At 46.7% G+C, this 17,179-nt stretch overlaps 1 protein-coding gene across 6 annotated transcripts in view; it reads left to right on the top strand.

The window, feature by feature from the left end:
* Positions 1 to 17,179, top strand: part of P2RX7 (purinergic receptor P2X 7) — a 39,235-nt gene that overhangs the window by 3,720 nt on the left and 18,336 nt on the right. For 3 of the 6 annotated variants that reach the window (XR_010729302.1, XR_010729301.1, XM_066260613.1), the window contains exons 1-8: positions 5,348 to 5,557; positions 9,059 to 9,227; positions 10,718 to 10,786; positions 13,814 to 13,886; positions 15,122 to 15,218; positions 15,306 to 15,355; positions 15,657 to 15,783; positions 17,029 to 17,109. Coding sequence is in view for 4 of the 6 variants with exons in the window: in XM_066260613.1 (XP_066116710.1) it covers positions 5,430 to 5,557; positions 9,059 to 9,227; positions 10,718 to 10,786; positions 13,814 to 13,886; positions 15,122 to 15,218; positions 15,306 to 15,355; positions 15,657 to 15,783; positions 17,029 to 17,109 (794 nt within the window). In the remaining 2 variants the exon portion in view is untranslated. Of the gene's footprint in view, positions 1 to 5,347; positions 5,558 to 9,058; positions 9,228 to 10,717; positions 10,787 to 13,813; positions 13,887 to 15,121; positions 15,219 to 15,305; positions 15,356 to 15,656; positions 15,784 to 17,028; positions 17,110 to 17,179 lie in introns of those variants that run through there. The other 3 variants (XM_066260614.1, XM_066260615.1, XM_066260616.1) reach the window with 3 other exon arrangements.

Here is a 17,179-nt window from a genome sequence, read left to right on the forward strand (position 1 = left end):
CTGGTCAGCTTCTCAGTGTCCCTCACAACCAAGCTTAGGTCTAGAGTCAAAGGCAAAGGCTGTAGCTGCAGGCAGGGTCAAGGGACTCCAGCTTCCAGGGTCACAGCAGAATGTGGACATGTTGCTGAATATAGCTGTGTCAGTCATATTGTTTGGCTACGTAACAGAAACCTAACTTAAGTTAGCCACCAATCCACCTAGGGGTATTTACTGTCACGTAACTGGGTGCTGGAAGAGATAGAACTGTCCTCTGACTTAGTTATAAAAGCCCAAACTGTGTTATTAGGGCTGAGTCTCTCTCCCTACATCTTGGATCTATCTCGTTTTCTTGAATAGGCCATCTATGGAGGGAGTTGGCACACTCATACCCTCAAATCCTCCCCTTCTGGCAACCTCAGAAGAACAAACAAAAATGTTTCTTGATAGCTCTGCCATGAAAGTCCCATGAAAAACTCCGATTGGTTGAGCTTGAGTTGCATTCATCCCTCAACCAATCACTGTAGCTAGGGGCATGGTGTCACCTGATTGGCCAGCCTTGGGTCACCATGCTCACTTTTGTGGCAGAAGTAGGGAACTTATTGGGATAGGACCATGGGAGGAAGAAGCCCATCTCGAGTGGAAGATGAGTTCAGAACTGAAAGCACTGTTCGACACATCTGGGAGACACACAAATGTAGATGCTCGGTGGGTAGCTGGATATATGAATACAGAGCTAGAGATACAGATTTGTACACCACCAACATCTATATGGTAACCAGATCCAGGGGAATAGTTGCAATGGACCAGTAAGAGAAGATGTAGAAGAGAAGGCAGAAGGCTTAGAACAGATCCCTGAGGAATGCTAACCTCCAAGTGACGGGAGCACAGAAGTCCCAGTAGGATTCTCAGAAGGCTGGACATAGAGACCCAAAGAAAATCAGGTGAATGTGGATTCTGGGAAGCTGAGTGAAGAAGGGGGAGGAGCTGGTACATGATCATTGGTGTCCTATGCTGCTGAGAGTTCCAGGAAGCTCAGGTCTGTGGCGCATATATTGGATTCAATGAAGATGTTTACTTGGCAAGGGAGGCTTTAGAGGAGTGGTGGCGCTGGTAGCCAGACTGAAGTGGGTGGAAGAGTGAATTGGAGGTGTGGAAATGGATGGGTGACTCACTCTTTCAGGGGACTTGTCTACAGAGGAGAAGAGAGGCATCAAGTTATGGTCAGAGAATCTCTTGCAGCAATATATTTGCTGATTTATCACCACGGGCAAGTGAAATAAAAGACAGGATAAACAAACGGGACTATATCAAACTAAAAAGCTTTTGCGCAGCTAAAGACAATAAGAACAGAATAAAAGGACAAACTACACAATGGGAGAACATATTCGACAATACTTCTGATAAGGGGTTAATAACCAAAATTTATAAAGAACTTGTAAAACTCAACACCAGGAAGATAAACAATCCAATCAAAAAATGGGCCAAAGAAATGAATAGACACTTCTCCACAGAGGATATACAGATGGCCAATAGGCATATGAAAAAATGTTCAACATCACTAATCATTAGAGACATGCAAATTAAAATCACAATGAGATATCACTTTACACCAGTCAGAATGTCGCTCATCAACAAAACAACACAGAATAAGTGCTGTCGAGGATGTGGAGAAAAGGGAACTCTCCTGCACTGCTGGTGGGAATGCAGACTGGTGCAGCCACTATGGAAAACAGTATGGAGATTCCTCAAAAAATTAAAAATCGAACTGCCTTTTGACCCAGCTATCCCACTTTTAGGAATATACCCCAAGAACACCATAGCACGGTTCCAAAAGGAGAAATGCACCCCTATGTTTATGGCAGCATTGTTCACAATAGCAAAGATCTGGAAACAGCCCAAGTGTCCGTCAGTGGACAAGTGGATTAAAAAGCTTTGGTACATATATTTTATGGAATACTACTCAGCCATAAGAAATGATGACATTGGATCATTTACAACAACATGGATGGACCTTGATAACATTATACTGAGTGAAATAAGTAAATCAGAAAAAACAAAGAACTATATGATTCCATACATAGGTGGGACATAAAAATGAGACTCAGGCCCTAGCCGGTTGGCTCAGTGGTAGAGCGTCGGCCTGGCGTGCGGAAGTCCCGGGTTCGATTCCCGGCCAGGGCACACAGGAGAAGTGCCCATCTGCTTCTCCATCCCTCCCCCTCTCCTTCCTCTCTGTCTCTCTCTTCCCCTCCTGCAGCGAGGCTCCATTGGAGCAAAGATGGCCCAGGCGCTGGGGATGGCTCCTTGGCCTCTGCCCCAGGCGCTGGAGTGGCTCTGGTCGCAACAGAGCGACGCCCCGGAGGGGCAGAGCATTGCCCCCTGGTGGGCAGACCATCGCCCCCTGGTGGGCGTGCCGGGTGGATCCCGGTCGGGCGCATGTGGGAGTCTGTCTGACTGTCTCTCCCTGTTTCCAGCTTCAGAAAAATACAAAAAAAAAAAAAAAAAATGAGACTCAGAGACATGGACAAGAGGGTGGTGGTTACGGGGGAGGGGCACAAAGAAAACCAGATAGAAGGTGACGGAAGACAATTTGACTTTGGGTGATGGTTATGCAACATAATCAGATGTCAAAATAACCTGGAGATATTTTCTCTGAACATACGTACCCTGATTTATCAATGTCACCCCATTAAAATTAATAATAATAATAATAAAAATGGGACAGAAAAATAACAACAAAAAAAAACCAGGCAGCTATGAGTCAAAAAAGATGAATGCTAACAAAATATTAATAATAATAAATATAAATATGAAAGCGTCTCTGATGAAAAAAAAAGTTATGGTCGGAGAAGAAAGCAGAGTTGAGGGAGGATTTACTTCTTTTTTTTTTTTTTTTTTAAGTGAGAGGAGACACCTGCAACAGGGATCCACCAGCAAACCCATTAGGGGGTGATGCTCTGCCCATCTGGGGCCTTTGCTCTGTTGCAACCAGGGCCATTTATTAGTGCCTGAGGCAGAGGCCATGGAACTGTCTTCAGCACCTGGGCCAACTTGCTCCAATTGAGCCATGGCTGCAGGAGAGGAGGAGAAGAAAGTGAGAAAGAGAGAGAGAGAGAAGCAAGAGGAGAAGGGATGGAGAAGCAAATGGGCGCTTCTCCTGTCTGCCCTGACTAGGAATCAAACCCAGGACATCCACATGCCAGGCTGACACTCTACCACTGAGCCAACCAGCCAGGGCCAGGATTTACTTTTAAGATGAGAGATGATGTTGAAATGCAGATGGAGAGGAGACAGGAGACAGGGAGATGATAAGTGAAAATTATCATCGTCCACATCATTAATGTCACCAACTAGCAACTATAAGGAAAGCTTGCTGTGTCCTGGGACTGCTCTGTGATACCTTTCTTATTCACACTGAGCCAAGGTCTATCTCCTTGCAATTTTCTCCTTTGCTTAGAGCTCTGCCCTGCGGTCCTTCTTCTACTTGACAATTTTCAAATGGCTGCACTCTGCTAGCGTATTTCTCCTCTTATTCAAAAGCGAAGACCCCATCTCTGCACCCTGTGTCCTCAACACGGTGTCCAGACCTTTACCACCTCAGCCAAGCCCATGCGATCACACTCCTGTTTGTCAAGGCCTCTTAAAACGTGGCACACGTACCTGTGCTTTGCTGGTGGTGGCACAAAACAGCTCAACCTTTCGTGGTTTGAGATACAAAGTGATAACTTTCACAAATTTATCCGAAGGCATAAAATTGGTTTTAGGTGTGAAAAGATTCCTATGTAAGTATATGCCTGGCAACATGACAGAGGAGGGTGGAGAGACAATGAAGCACAGTGGTCATAGGTGTTAGGGTTAAATTAGCCCCTATAAAACTCAAATTCCCCTCACCCAACTCCCATTAGGGCACCTTCTTCGGTAAACATTTTTCTCACCACCCTCCTCCTCCCCTTAAGCAACTCCTCCTCCCCACCCTGGGAAAGTACTGTAAGGTTGAAGTTAATTTGCTTGCTATTTTCTCTCTTAATGGCTTCCTGGCCTTCACTTTTTTTTTTTTTTTTTTAATATTTTATTTATTGATTTTTTAGAGAGAGAGAGACAGAGAGAGAAAGAAGGGGGAGGAGCAGGAAGCATCAACTCCCATATGTGCCTTGACTAGGCAAGCCCAAGGTTTTGAACCAGCGACCTCAGTGTTCCAGGTCGACGCTTTATCCCACTGCATGGCCTTCACTTTGAAATGTATTTTCCGATGGCTTTAGACGGTCCCTATGTTTTGGTCGTTGGACCCCCGCCGGGTTGCTACCCACAGGTTGAGAACCGCTGATCTAAGTGGCCCCATTGTCATCAAAAGAGTCCTTAAAAGAGAGGGGCAGGAGGGTCAAAGTTAGAGAAAGGAGATGTGATAACAGAAGTAGAGGCCACAGTGACATGGCTGTGAGCCCTGGAATGCCCTGGCGGCCCCTAGAAGCTGGGACAGGTAAGGGACAGATTCTCTTGGAGCCTCCAGAAGGAACCAGCCCTGCTTTCACCTTGATTTTAGCAATATGACCCCTCGAACTGTAAGAGAATAAAAAAATTTTTAATTTATATATTGGTTTTAAAGAGAAAGGAAGGGAGAGACAGACAGACAGACAGAAATGTCAATCTGTTTCTGTATGTGCCCTGACTGGGAATCGAACCAGTAACCTCCTCTGAGTATTGGGACAATGTGCTAACCAACCAAGCTATCTGGCCAGGGTTAAATTTGTGTTGTTTGAAGCCACTAGATTTGTGGTAAGTTGATCCAACAGCAGTGGGTGACTAATATAACCGGTATTTACAGAGGTCTCCATCACTGTCTCCTCAGCGCCTCTCTTGCTGCCCTTGGCCCTTTGCTGTCTGCCTCCCACAGCTGAGTAGACCAGGGAGGGACATAATTTGATTCTTCTCTTGGGAATTTGCATGTAAGAAGCAGAAGGCAAGGCCCTGGCCAGTTAGCACAGTTGTTTGGAGTGCCATCCTGAAACACCGGCTCTCCTCACAGCATCTGGACTGAAGGTTGCAGGTTCGATCCCCAGTCAGGGCACATATGGGAAGCAACTAGTGAATACACAACTAAGTGGAACAACAAATAAATGCTTCCACTCTCTCTCTAAAAATCTCTAAAATCAATCAATCAGTCAATCAATTAAAAAGAAAAGAAGGAGCAGAGACTGCAGGTCCAACATCTCCACGAGGCACCGAAGGCACAGAGTCCAGGGCCTACAGTTCTTTCAGGGGCCCACAAAATGTCTGCTGCCCGGGTAGACGGGGGTTAACCAGCTGGAACACAGGTTACTTTCAGGGCACGTCCTTTCGATTTAGAGTTACCTTTGCTCAGAAAGTCCAGATGCTGTGAGGAGAGCCGGGCTGTACTGAGAAGCACTTCCTCCCACGGGGCTCTGAGGCCCCTGTCTCCACTTCACGCTGCCATGCCTGCACGGGGCCCGTGCCCCCTGCTCTGTCAGTCTGTGCGAGTCGGGAAAGTCGTTCAGATTCAGAGCCTGTGGATTGGGATTCTGAAGAACCTCTTTATGACGGGTACTCTCCTCTACATCTGGTGAGTCAGATGCAGAGCGCACTCCCCATCTACCTGCTGTGCCCCTTCCCTGCCAGCCAGACTGCCTGCCAGTGCCCACCCTGTCCTTGCGTGGGCCCTCTCCAACCTTCCCAGGCTCTTCCACTTTACGCTCCCCCGACATCTACATCTACCCATCCAACCAGCCTGGCTCAGTCCCCAGACCCTCACACCCTGTTTGCTGGGGACCAGTGCATGGTCTGCAGGCTTCAGCATGCACAGAGTGGGACCTTCTTAGAGCCAAAAGGTCTTCGGGAGTAGGAAGCCAGGCAGTTATCTCCTGGTTCAGGGATTAAACCCACAGCCCCTGAGAGGTGGCTTGGTTTGTCTGAGTCACTGCGTGAGTCGGGAGAGGGCTGCTGCGACAACCATTAGGACGTTCTGTCCATAGGGCAGGGTATGGCAAACTTTTTTTCTTCTGATGTGGCTCTGAAGCATTTTTTTTTTTTTTGCTCTGAAGCATTTTAATTCTTAAGATGATATGTTTGTTATTATACAAAGACAAGCCTTCTGATTTACAAGAGGGCTGGGTTCCACCAAGGCTGGTCTACAACATGCTGTACATTCTAGATTGACCATGAGAGATCAGAACTGAGCATCTCAAATGGTGGGCCAGTCTGACCCAGTGTTATTCCGGGAAAATGCTGCAGTATCCAACAGGAAAAAAAAAACAGCACAGAGCACGTACACGCTGGGCTGCAAGACTGAACAGTGTTATCTACTTGTCTATGGAATTACACTTGATAGCTCTGTCTCATATATGCTGATTGCATGTCTAGCCCTGATGTCTTTTTTGATGAGCTGTCTTTTTTGTGTGTGACAGAGACAGAGAGACAAACAGACTGACAGGAAGGGAGAGAGATGAGAAGCATCAATTCTTTGTTGCAGCATTTTAGTTGTCCATTGATTACTTTCTCATATGTACCATGACTGGGGGGCTACTGCAGAGCGAGTGACCCCTTGCCCAAGCCAGCAATCTTTAGGCTCAAGCCAGTGACAATGGGGTCATGTCTATGAACCCACGCTCAAATCAGTGACCCTGCGCTCAAGCTGGTGAACCTGCACTCAAGCCAGCAACCTCGGGGTTTCAAACTTGAGTCCTCTGTGTCTCAGTCTGACGCTTTGTCCACTTTGCCATCGCCTGGTCAGGCTGAGCTTTTTTTTAATGAATGCCATAGAAATACTAAAGTATATTGAGAACAATATAATAAACACCCATAGACCACCACCCATCTTCAGAAATAAAACATTACTAATCCAGTTTACCTCCCTGCAAACCCAGCCTGTAGCCTGTTCGCTCTTCCCTTGTAAATATCATCCTGAACTTGGTGTTTGTCATTCTATGTTTGTTTTCCTATTACCACAACATATGTCCGTATCTATAAAAATGTTTTTCCTTTTTTATTGAGGTGAAATGCATATAACATAAAATCAACCATTTTTAAATGAACATTCACAATGTTGTACAACTGCCACCTCTGTCTACATAGTTCCAAAATATTATCATCACCTAAAAGAAATCCTGTACTCATTAGGCAGTTAATGCCCATTTCTCCCTGCCCCCAGCCCCTGGCAACCAACAATCTCTACAGATCTCTGTCTCTACAGATTCACCTATTCTGGACCTTTCAGATCAATGGTGTCGTATTATATACGGCCTTTTGTGTCTGTCTGCTTTCACTCAGCACAATGGTCTCAAGATCCTTCCACAGTATATAGCATGTTTCAGTGTGCCATGCCTTTTTATGGCTGAATAATGTATGGATAGACCACATTTTGTTTTTCCACTTATCTACTGATGAACCTTTGGGTTGTTGCCACCTTTTGGCTACTGTGAATAGTGTCGCTATGAATCCACATGGATGAGTATTTGATTGCTGTAGAATGTTGCTTTGGATTCCTTTAAACCTTGTATCACAATGTGGTACACTTTGGTTGCTCAGCATTTTGTAATTTCCATGTCTATACAAGTAGCACTCCCTCATTTTCACTGCTGTAGAGCATCCTGTTGCATGAATCCAACAATTTAGTTACCCATTCAATGTTCAAGGACATTTAGGTCGTCTCCAGTTATACCTCTTACAAACAAACAATGCAGCCATAAACATGCCTGTACACACCTCCTTAGGCACAGGTGTGAGGGTGTCTCTAGGGCACATGCCTGAGAATGGAATTACTGGGTCATTGTGAACACACCTCTTCAGGTGGACTTCACATTGGCGAATATGATTTGTCTTTCCGTGAGTCTCCCAGGGGTTCTCAGCCCTGGCTGTGCAACCAAATCAGCCGGGAATGTTTGGAAGATATCTCGGTGCCTGGAGATGCCCCAGACCTACTGGATCACAGTTTCCAAGATGGGTCTGGGGGCTGCAATTTTGAAAGCTCCCTGGGTGATCAGACATCACAGCCAAGGCTGAGAACAGCTAGTACCATGTCTTGGCCTGCTCTGTCTTGATTTCCAAGGTCAGCTCCTAGTGGGCAGCCATTGGCTTTAACTTCATAATATGTTTCAGATATTAGGGGCTGGGCAGAAAGAAGAAATATCAAATAAATACATGCTGAATAAATAAAGACAGAACTTAGAATAAACTTTTAATTATTCAGGGCAATGGGAGACAGGGAAAACATAAATGGGGGTGACATCGACCATTCTTAATAATCAATTCCACTTCCCCTCTTTAGGTCCCCCACCATAATAATTTAGATTCATATTCTAAATAAGGTATTAACAGCGAATGAGTGGACTAAACGGCAGGAAACCAGAGGCAAAGCCACATTGTGCATGAACAAATATAGCACATAATTAAGAGGTCTGGCTCTGGGCCATGTGGTAAGACTAATCAAGGACCTTGTTTCCACCACTGATGGTCTGAGTGACTTTGGGCAAGTTCCTTTACCTCTCAGAGCCTGTTCCCCCCTCTGCAGAGGGTGATGATTACAGTGACTGTCTCCTATAGTGAGGATTAAAGGAGATGGTGCATGTAGAGCATCTGGCACAATAAAGCGTAACACCTATTATCAGTATTATTTATACACCAGGTGTATCTTTCTGGAAAACAGGTGACTGGCCGGCTGGACACACCCTTAGATAGGTGCTGATGTGTTACTGAGCCCCAGAACAAAGCCAGTGGACTAACGTTGGGGTGGACTCTGGTATTTGAGAAGCTGTCCTCTAAATTGGGGGTCTATATTAGGCAATATTAGAGGTTGATGTTGGGACAATAGTTTCTGTGTAGTGAGCACTAGAGTGTGTAGGTACAATACTGTGAAGTTTTTACACATATCTCCTTTCATCCTCACAATAACCTCAGGAGGTAGGTATGGCTATTCCTCCCACCTTACAGATAAGGAAAATGGGTCACAGAGAAGGCAAGTCGCTGGCCCAAAGTTAACCCAGCAAAGCGAGCCTTCATCCAAAACCAGAGCTCTGTGTGTGTGCCTCCTCAAGAAAACCACTGATGCTTTTCTGTGTCTGCCACTCAGCTTTGCTTTGGTGAGTGACAAGCTGTACCAGCGGAAAGAACCTGTCATCAGTTCCGTGCACACAAAGGTGAAAGGCGTGGTGGAGGTGAAGGAGGAGGTGGTGGAGAATGGGAAGAAGAAGGTGGTGCAGCGTGTCTTCGACACGGCGGATTACACCTTCCCCTTGCAGGTGAGTGCGTGTCAGCATGCTCCCAGGATTCATCCCTGGTCACTGTCATCACGGCCTTGCCCCCCACCCTCGGGCCCTTGAGTTTCACTCCAGAAAAAACACTGGCCCTATTTAAAAAGTTCTGTGAAAATCCCAACTGAGAAAACCTAAATATTGCAAAATTGGGTCAGACCCAACAGCTCCCAGGAGATGATTCTTTGCTTTATCAAGTCCTGCCAGATTTCCCAAAATAGCTGCATGTCCTGGTGCATTTCAGACATGACTTGACTCACTCACTCTTTGATTTACGTGCCGCTTTTCAGAAGCCAGGCCATCCAGCCAGCCAGGTCTAGTCTGCCTCGATTCAGAAGGGAAAATAACTTCCTGCTTGGAGGAGACCAGCCCCTCTGTATTGTTTGTGTGGCATTTAGTCAACAAAACCAATCTCAGGAAAACACTGTTGGGTACTTTTTTTTGCAGAAAGAAAGGATATAGATGACAAAGAAAGAAAGGGTATAGGTCACGGAGAAAGTGCACGTGACTGCCTAAATTTGCAAAAAGAGAAAATAAAATTAGAATTGTCAAAAAGGAGAAGTCCACGGCTGGCTCAGTGGTAGAGCATGTGCCCAGCGTGTGGAAGTCCCGGGTTCGATTCCCGGCCAGAGCACACAGGAGAAGTGCCTATCTGCTTCTTCACCCTTCCCCCTCTCCTTTTTCTCTGTCTCTTTCTTCCTCTCCCGCAGCCAAGGCTCCATTGGAGCAAAGTTGGCCCGGGTGCTGAGGCTTGTTCCATGGCCTCCGCCTCAGGCGCTAGAATGGTTCCAGTTGCAACAGAGCAACGCCCCAGATGGGCAGAGCATCACCCCCTGGTGGGCTTGCTGGGTGAATCTCTGTCGGGTGCATGCAGGAGTCTGTCTCTCTGCCTCCCAGCTTCTCATTTCAGAAAAATACAAAAAAAAAAAAAAAAGGAGACATCCAAGTGGGCTTGAGAAAACCAGAGAACAGATGGGGGGTGGGGAGGGGACAAAAGGGCACATTTGCCATCTCTGTGAGCTGGAAAGCTTTGCATACCCATAAAACCCAAGCTGCTATCTATTTCTAACAGCAGGCCTTTAAAATCTCCAGCTATTTCCCAGGTGGTGGATGCCCTATTGCCCTGTAATTAAAGTCCTGGATAATCTGAACAGCACCCTGAAGAAGGCAACACCCCCATGTCTGCCTCCCCCAGGTCTTCTGAGTGTCAGTTAATGGGTTTTTACTGTGCACTGGAATGGAAAATGAATGCTCAATTAGTTTAAATGTGCCTCCGCTCTCCCTGGGCTCAGCAGGGCGGTTCATCCCACTTTGACATCAAGTCCTCATGTAGTCCTAAACTGGTTCGTTCCTGGACTCCGATTTCCACACTGAAGATTAGAAGAGTGGAAAGGTTCACTCCCAGGCACTTAGTTGGATTATTATGATTAAGTAGTTCTGTTCTCAAGGCCTTTGCATTTGACTTCTTTTCTCCGCAGGGGAACTCCTTCTTTGTGATGACAAACTTTCTCCAGACTGAGGGCCAGGAGCAGGGGCTGTGTCCTCAGGTGAGGAGGGGACCCAGAGCAGTTAGTGTGGTGATAAGAGGGAGCACTGGTCAGAGAACGTGGGAATTGAGATCCAGGATGTCTCCGAGCTCACGAGTCCTTACTGAGACTCTTTAGTGGGGTGCGGGTCTGGGCTGGGTGGAAGAAGGGTCAGATGACACTGCAGTTCTCCCCCTGTAGCCCCCAATCTTTGTTTGTCCCCTTGGTCTCTGGCTCCAGCACGAGGAGCCTGTGCAGGCTGGAGGCCTGCTTCCTCCATCGCTCGCTCCCGTGCCATTTGTGACAACACAGCTTTGGCACATGCGCAGCATTTCCCTTTTCAGTGGGGCCTCCCAACGTTAGGAGGGTAACAGTATTCCAGCCCCATTTTACAGGTCACAGTGCAGATCAGAGAGGTTAAGTAACTTCCCCTAGGTCACCCAGCTTGCTGGAGGCAGAGCTGGGCTTAAAACCCAGGTGTCCTCTCTGACAGCTTTTCCTACAGCGGTCCACTGTGAACTGTCTATCTGGGAGCACTGTCCAACAGCTCAAGTTTGCCTTTTGTTCCCACTCCTTAGAGTTTACTCCCACTCCTTAGACTCTCCATTCAGATAAACACTATGTGTCTCCCCACCACCACCATCACCACCACTCATGCAGTTTTTCCCAACTTAGCTTTGTCTTCTCCATACTCTTGACCTTCCCCTACCTCTTTCTGGAAAACTTTCTTCCCTATCAAGATGGATTTGTACTATTCTGTCCCTTCCGAGCTCTGCTCTCTGTTCTTCAAGATTATAACTTAAAGTTTCATTCTGGTGAGTTTATCTATAGCAGGGGTAATCAACCTTTTTATCCCTACCGTCCACTTTTGTATCTCTGTTAGTAGTAAAATTTTCTAACCGCCCACCGGTTCCACAGTAACAGTGATTTATAAAGTAGGGAAGTAACTTTACTTTATAAAATTTATAAAGCAGAGTTACAGCAAATTAAAGCATATAATAATAATTACTTACCAAGTACTTTATGTTGGATTTTCGCTAAGTTTGGCAGAATAAATCTTAATAAAACAACTTACTATAGTTAAATCTATCTTTTTTTTTTTTTTTTTCATTTTTCTGAAGCTGGAAACAGGGAGAGACAGTCAGACAGACTCCCGCATGCGCCCGACCGGGATCCACCCGGCACGCCCACCAGGGGCGACGCTCTGCCCACCAGGAGGGGGTGCTCTGCCCATCCTGGGGGTCGCCATGTTGCGACCAGAGCCACTCCAGAGCCTGAGGCAGAGGCCACAGAGCCATCCCCAGCGCCTGGGCCATCTTTGCTCCAATGGAGCCTCGGCTGCGGGAGGGGAAGAGAGAGACAGAGAGGAAAGCGCGGCGGAGGGGTGGAGAAGCAAATGGACGCTTCTCCTGTGTGCCCTGGCCGGGAATCGAACCTGGGTCCTCTGCACGCTAGGCCGACGCTCTACCGCTGAGCCAACCGGCCAGGGCCTCTATCTTTTTATTTACACTTTGGTTGCTCTGCTACCACCCACCATGAAAGCTGGGATGCCCACTAGTGGGCAGTAGGGACCAGGTTGACTACCACTGATCCATAGCAATGTGTGACTAGGCATTTATCTGTTAGTCGCTCCCTCTCGCCCTTTCCCACTCAGGTAACGTGCCTGGGCTTTACCACGGACCATCCCAACACAAAGGGGGGCAGCACTGTCATGCTGTCAACCGGGTTTGAGGACCAGCCTTGCCCATTGGGTCTTGCTTGTCAGCCCATTCAGGTGACAAGGTCTAGACGTCCGAGTGCCCGAGAGCTCAGGGTAGACATGCTCTCTCCCACTACAGCCTTCACCATCATTTCTACCTGAACCTGGAACCAAGCGAACAATCCCTTGGAGCTATATCAACAATGCTCACTCCATCTTCACAGCAACCCCTTAAGACAAATCTGTTCATCCTCCTTTTACAGATGAGGAAACTGAGGCTCAGAGAAGTACAGTGACTTGACCAAGGTTACTCAGCTAGAAAATGGTGCAGCTACTGCCAGAATCAGGTGTACCAGGGTTCTTCTGTTGAGTCGCTCTAAGAGCCACACTGCACAGAAGATAATGAGCTGAGGCTATTCTCACAGAGGCCGTGGCAGCTGCTGGTTTCCAGAAGACTGGCCATCGAATCTGCTCCCTAGGAAATGGGAAGCTGAGCACACATAAACCAAGTCATTACATTTCCCTTTTCCTTCATCTGTCCTCAGCCCTCAGTCCTGAGATCTGATTGACCTCATGTTCTCGGGCCAGAGAGAGGGCGGCGAGCACCCCTTACTCCCCCATTTCCTGCTGCATCTGCACGCTATTTGTGGGACCCCGTTCTGCAGTCATAGCGCTGCCTGGACCAGGCCACCGGCTCTCCACACCAAGGGCTGTTCCTGCACATGGTCTCAGGCTCTCTGATGCTCCCTTTTTAGATTTTTATTTTTTTTATTTTTTATTGAGTTATGATTCATATGCCATAAAATCCATCATTTTAAAGTATACAATTCAGTGGTTTTCGTATATTCATAATATTGTGCAACCATCACCACTATCTAATTTCAGAACATTTTCATTCTCCCCCCAAAGAAATCTCACACCCATTAGCAGTCACCTCCCATTTCCCCCATCCTGGCCCCCCGCAACCACTGATCTGCTTTCTGTCTCTATGGATTTGCCTGTTCTGAACATTTCACATAGATGGAATCCTACTATAATGTGTGGTATTCTCTGGCTGACTTCTTTCACTTGTTATAGGGTTTTCAAGGTTTGCCCGGGTTGTAGCATAAGTCAGAATCTCTTTCCTTTTTTATGGTTGAATAATATTCCATCGTATGAATATATGAATATACTACATTTTATTTGTTTACTCGTTGATGAAGATTTGGGCTGCTTGCTGTTTTGGGCTATTATGAATAGTGCTGCTATGCACATCCCTGTACAAGTTTTCGTGTGGACGCAGACATCTGCTTTTCCATACCTTAGGGACCCGATCCTTACTCCTCACTGTCTTGTCCTTTTCTCTGCAGTATCCTACCCGCTGGACACTCTGTGCCTCTGACCGGGGTTGTAAAAAGGGATGGATGGACCCGCAGAGCAAAGGTACAGTTCTGTTTCCTTTTAGGATCCTGGGGCTGAATGATCTGGCATCCTGGTGACATTTGCAGTGCTCCTAAGTTTGGATATTTAACTCTGACTCTCAGCTGCCTTCTTTACCAGGCCATGGGTGAGCCTGTGTCTGCCTTGTGCTGTGGCTCTGTCCCCCGAGGGCCAGCTGTTGACATGAATATATAACTTGAATTCCTCAGTGAGAAGAGCTCCTAAAACCCTTGCAGAATTAGCACCTTCAGGGTTCTGATAGAAAAATAAAATGACGCCTGACCTGTGGTGGCACAGTGGATAAAATGTCAACCTGGAATGCTGAGGTCGCCGGTTCAAAACCCCAGGCTTGCCCGGTCAAGGCACATACGAGAAGCAACTACTACAAGTTAATGCTTCTTGCTCCTCTCCCCCTTCTCTCTCTCCTCTCTCTAAAATCAATAGATAAAATCTTTATGAAAAAAAAAATCAAATAGCCTATAGCATCATCTGAGTATTCTAAACTTTGTCATTAATTTCTCCAAAGGTTGAGTAGTTTGAACTTGTACACCTGGGGACACTTAGGGGCCATACGTGTATTAACCTGCAGAATTTCCGTATCTCTTGTTTTAACTTAAAGGCACATGACAATAAAAAGTTACCATATAAAATAATAAAAGGAAAAGGAAAACAAAAACATCCAGTGGTTATAAAACACACATACACACAAGGGCATATGAATGTTGTATCTCATTCCACAATACATGTCTGTTTTAGTTGGTGTAGAGATGGTTTTAACATTACTTGCTATTTAACATTTCCCTCGGGAATCTGTAACTGACCCTGTGCCCCAGGAAGATGGGCTATGCTTATTCCGTGACTTTGCACATCCCTGGTACATGCTGTATAGCCCTCGAGGGACTCGGACACCCAATGAGAAGCCAACCTCTAGTCTGTTTGTCCCAGGCGAGAGAAAACACCCTTTCTGTTTCCATTCTCAGGCATCTTTTCTTGCAGACGCCGAAAAGGGCCAACAGTATCCATGGTCCTTTTGTGTTCTCTCTGGTGCTTTTTTTTTTTTTTAAACCTACCGTTCCAAGCATTGCTTGCTCAGTCAGCCTAAATATAAGTTGTGGTTCAGATAGGGTTTTACGGAAATGAAACTTCTTGGTCTGAAAAGCATAGTCTCTTGCTTAGGGTGAGAGTTTCTTCCCTCGGTTCTTTCACACATGTGCTTCATTGACACCTTGACCCCACAGGAATCCAGACCGGAAGGTGTATAGTGTTTAAAGAGAACCAGAAGACCTGTGAAGTCTCTGCCTGGTGTCCCACTGAGGCAATGGAAGAGGCCCCCCGGTGAGTTGCAGGGTGGGGGCGGACACGTGGCCCTCAGCAGGGAGGAGGGGAGGCCCTGGCTGGAGATGCCCCAACCTCTCTCCTCAGGGCAGTCCTACGAAGTCCTGGGTCCGGCTGGCTTGCGGACCTCATGCCAGGTACATGGGCACTGTACTGACTGGAAACAGCCGCTACCCTGAGCATCCTGGGGTGCCATGCCCTCTGTCTGTGCCAGCACATTCCAGGGCCACTCCAGGCCCGTCCTCCAGGGCCATGGCAGGGCCCACTCTGACTTGCCAGTGTCTGTACTGAGTGATTGAGGATGGGGAGGTGGTAGGAAGGGAAGAAAGAAAAGGAGAAGGGGAAAGGAAGGAAAAGAAATGGAAGGGAAGCTTTCTTAAATAAGCACAGTGACGGATTTAGTGGTCTCTGCAGTGACTTTTCTCTTTCACACACAAGGTCAGACTCAGAAGGCAGAACTTGATGTTAAACTTCAGAAACCACAAGGACTGATGCATTTCAGCAGAGAATATAGAGACTTGGATTCAAATCCCAGCTCTAACACTTCCTTGCTCTGTGACCTTAGGCAAGTGGCTTAACCTCCCTGAACTTCAATGTCCTCCTCTGTAAGCTGAGGATATTAATTGCAACTACCTCACTGAGCATTGTGAGGATTAAATGAGATGATACTTGTACAGTGATTGCAAAGTGATCCCAATGCCTGGCATACAGTAAGTGCTCAATCACACACACACACACACACACACACACACACACACGCAAATGATCTGCCCCTAGAAGTCTGGTGGTTCTAGACCAGCACTGTCCAATGGAACTTTCTAGAATAATGGACATGTTCTCTTTCTGTGCTCTCCACTATGGGAGCGACAAGCTAAGTGTGGCTATTGAGCAGTTGGAATGTGGCTACCACAATCGAGCCACTGAATTTAATCCAGTTAGTCACACTTGTCTAGGGGATGTTGGACCATGCTGGACAGCAAAGCATTAGACACATGTGACTCAGGGTCACACCATCTGACTCTGTGGGGCCAAAACTTCCCCAAACTAACTTTTTAGAAGGTTCAGGCAAAGGTTTCCAATGTCGGAGCAGGAAGCACCAGTCAGCACTGGCTTGTCTGACTCTCATCAGTCAGCAGCACCACCCAGGTTCGTGTCTAGATCAAGGAAATGTCTTTATCAAAGAAGGAATTGCTCAAGGACATGCACTTACACTCAAGCCGCCCCTGGTTCAAGGCAAGGGGCCTCTTGACTGTCTGTGGTTCCAGCCGTGGCTCTGCCACCCACTCCTTCATCAGATAAGTACTGTGCGTCTCCAAAGGGTCGGTGCCGTGCTGCAATTGTACATGTCCCTGCCCTGCACTTTCCTCCTGTGTTATATGAAGGGATTATTACTGAAATGACTCAAGTAGTCACTCACTCATTCAATCCACCCGTTACCGTGTAGTAAGTGTTAGTTATTTCATGTGTAACTGTACGCAAGAGACTGTGCTAAATTTTGTGTAAAATATAAAAAGACCCAGATATGGAGCAGGTCCCAAGGCTCTTGCAATCTAATAGAAGAGATATGATATGTGTGCAGAGAGGTGTAATTCAAGACAGAAAACTCTAAGTCTCATAGAAGAGGAATAAAGGGTTTTGATCCTTAAAGTTTCAAGATCCTGTAGTCCTCTGATTGTTAGAGTGTTGCCTAGAAAGCAGAGGACTTAGAATGTTCTAAGGAAGTGGTTCAGCACATAGCAGGCACTTGTCACAAGTAAGATTTTTTCTAATGCAAGGAACAGATATACAACTTACGCTGTCTCTGTCTCAGGCCGGCGCTCTTGAACAGTGCTGAAAACTTCACCGTGCTCATCAAGAATAATATCGACTTCCCCGGCCACAATTACACCACGTAAGTGCCAACATTATCTACCGCTATGTAACGAATTACCCTCAGAGTGAGAAGCTTAAAACAACAAACA

Source organism: Saccopteryx bilineata, chromosome 2 (assembly GCF_036850765.1).
Source record: "Saccopteryx bilineata isolate mSacBil1 chromosome 2, mSacBil1_pri_phased_curated, whole genome shotgun sequence".
Classification (NCBI taxonomy): Eukaryota; Metazoa; Chordata; class Mammalia; order Chiroptera; family Emballonuridae; genus Saccopteryx; species Saccopteryx bilineata.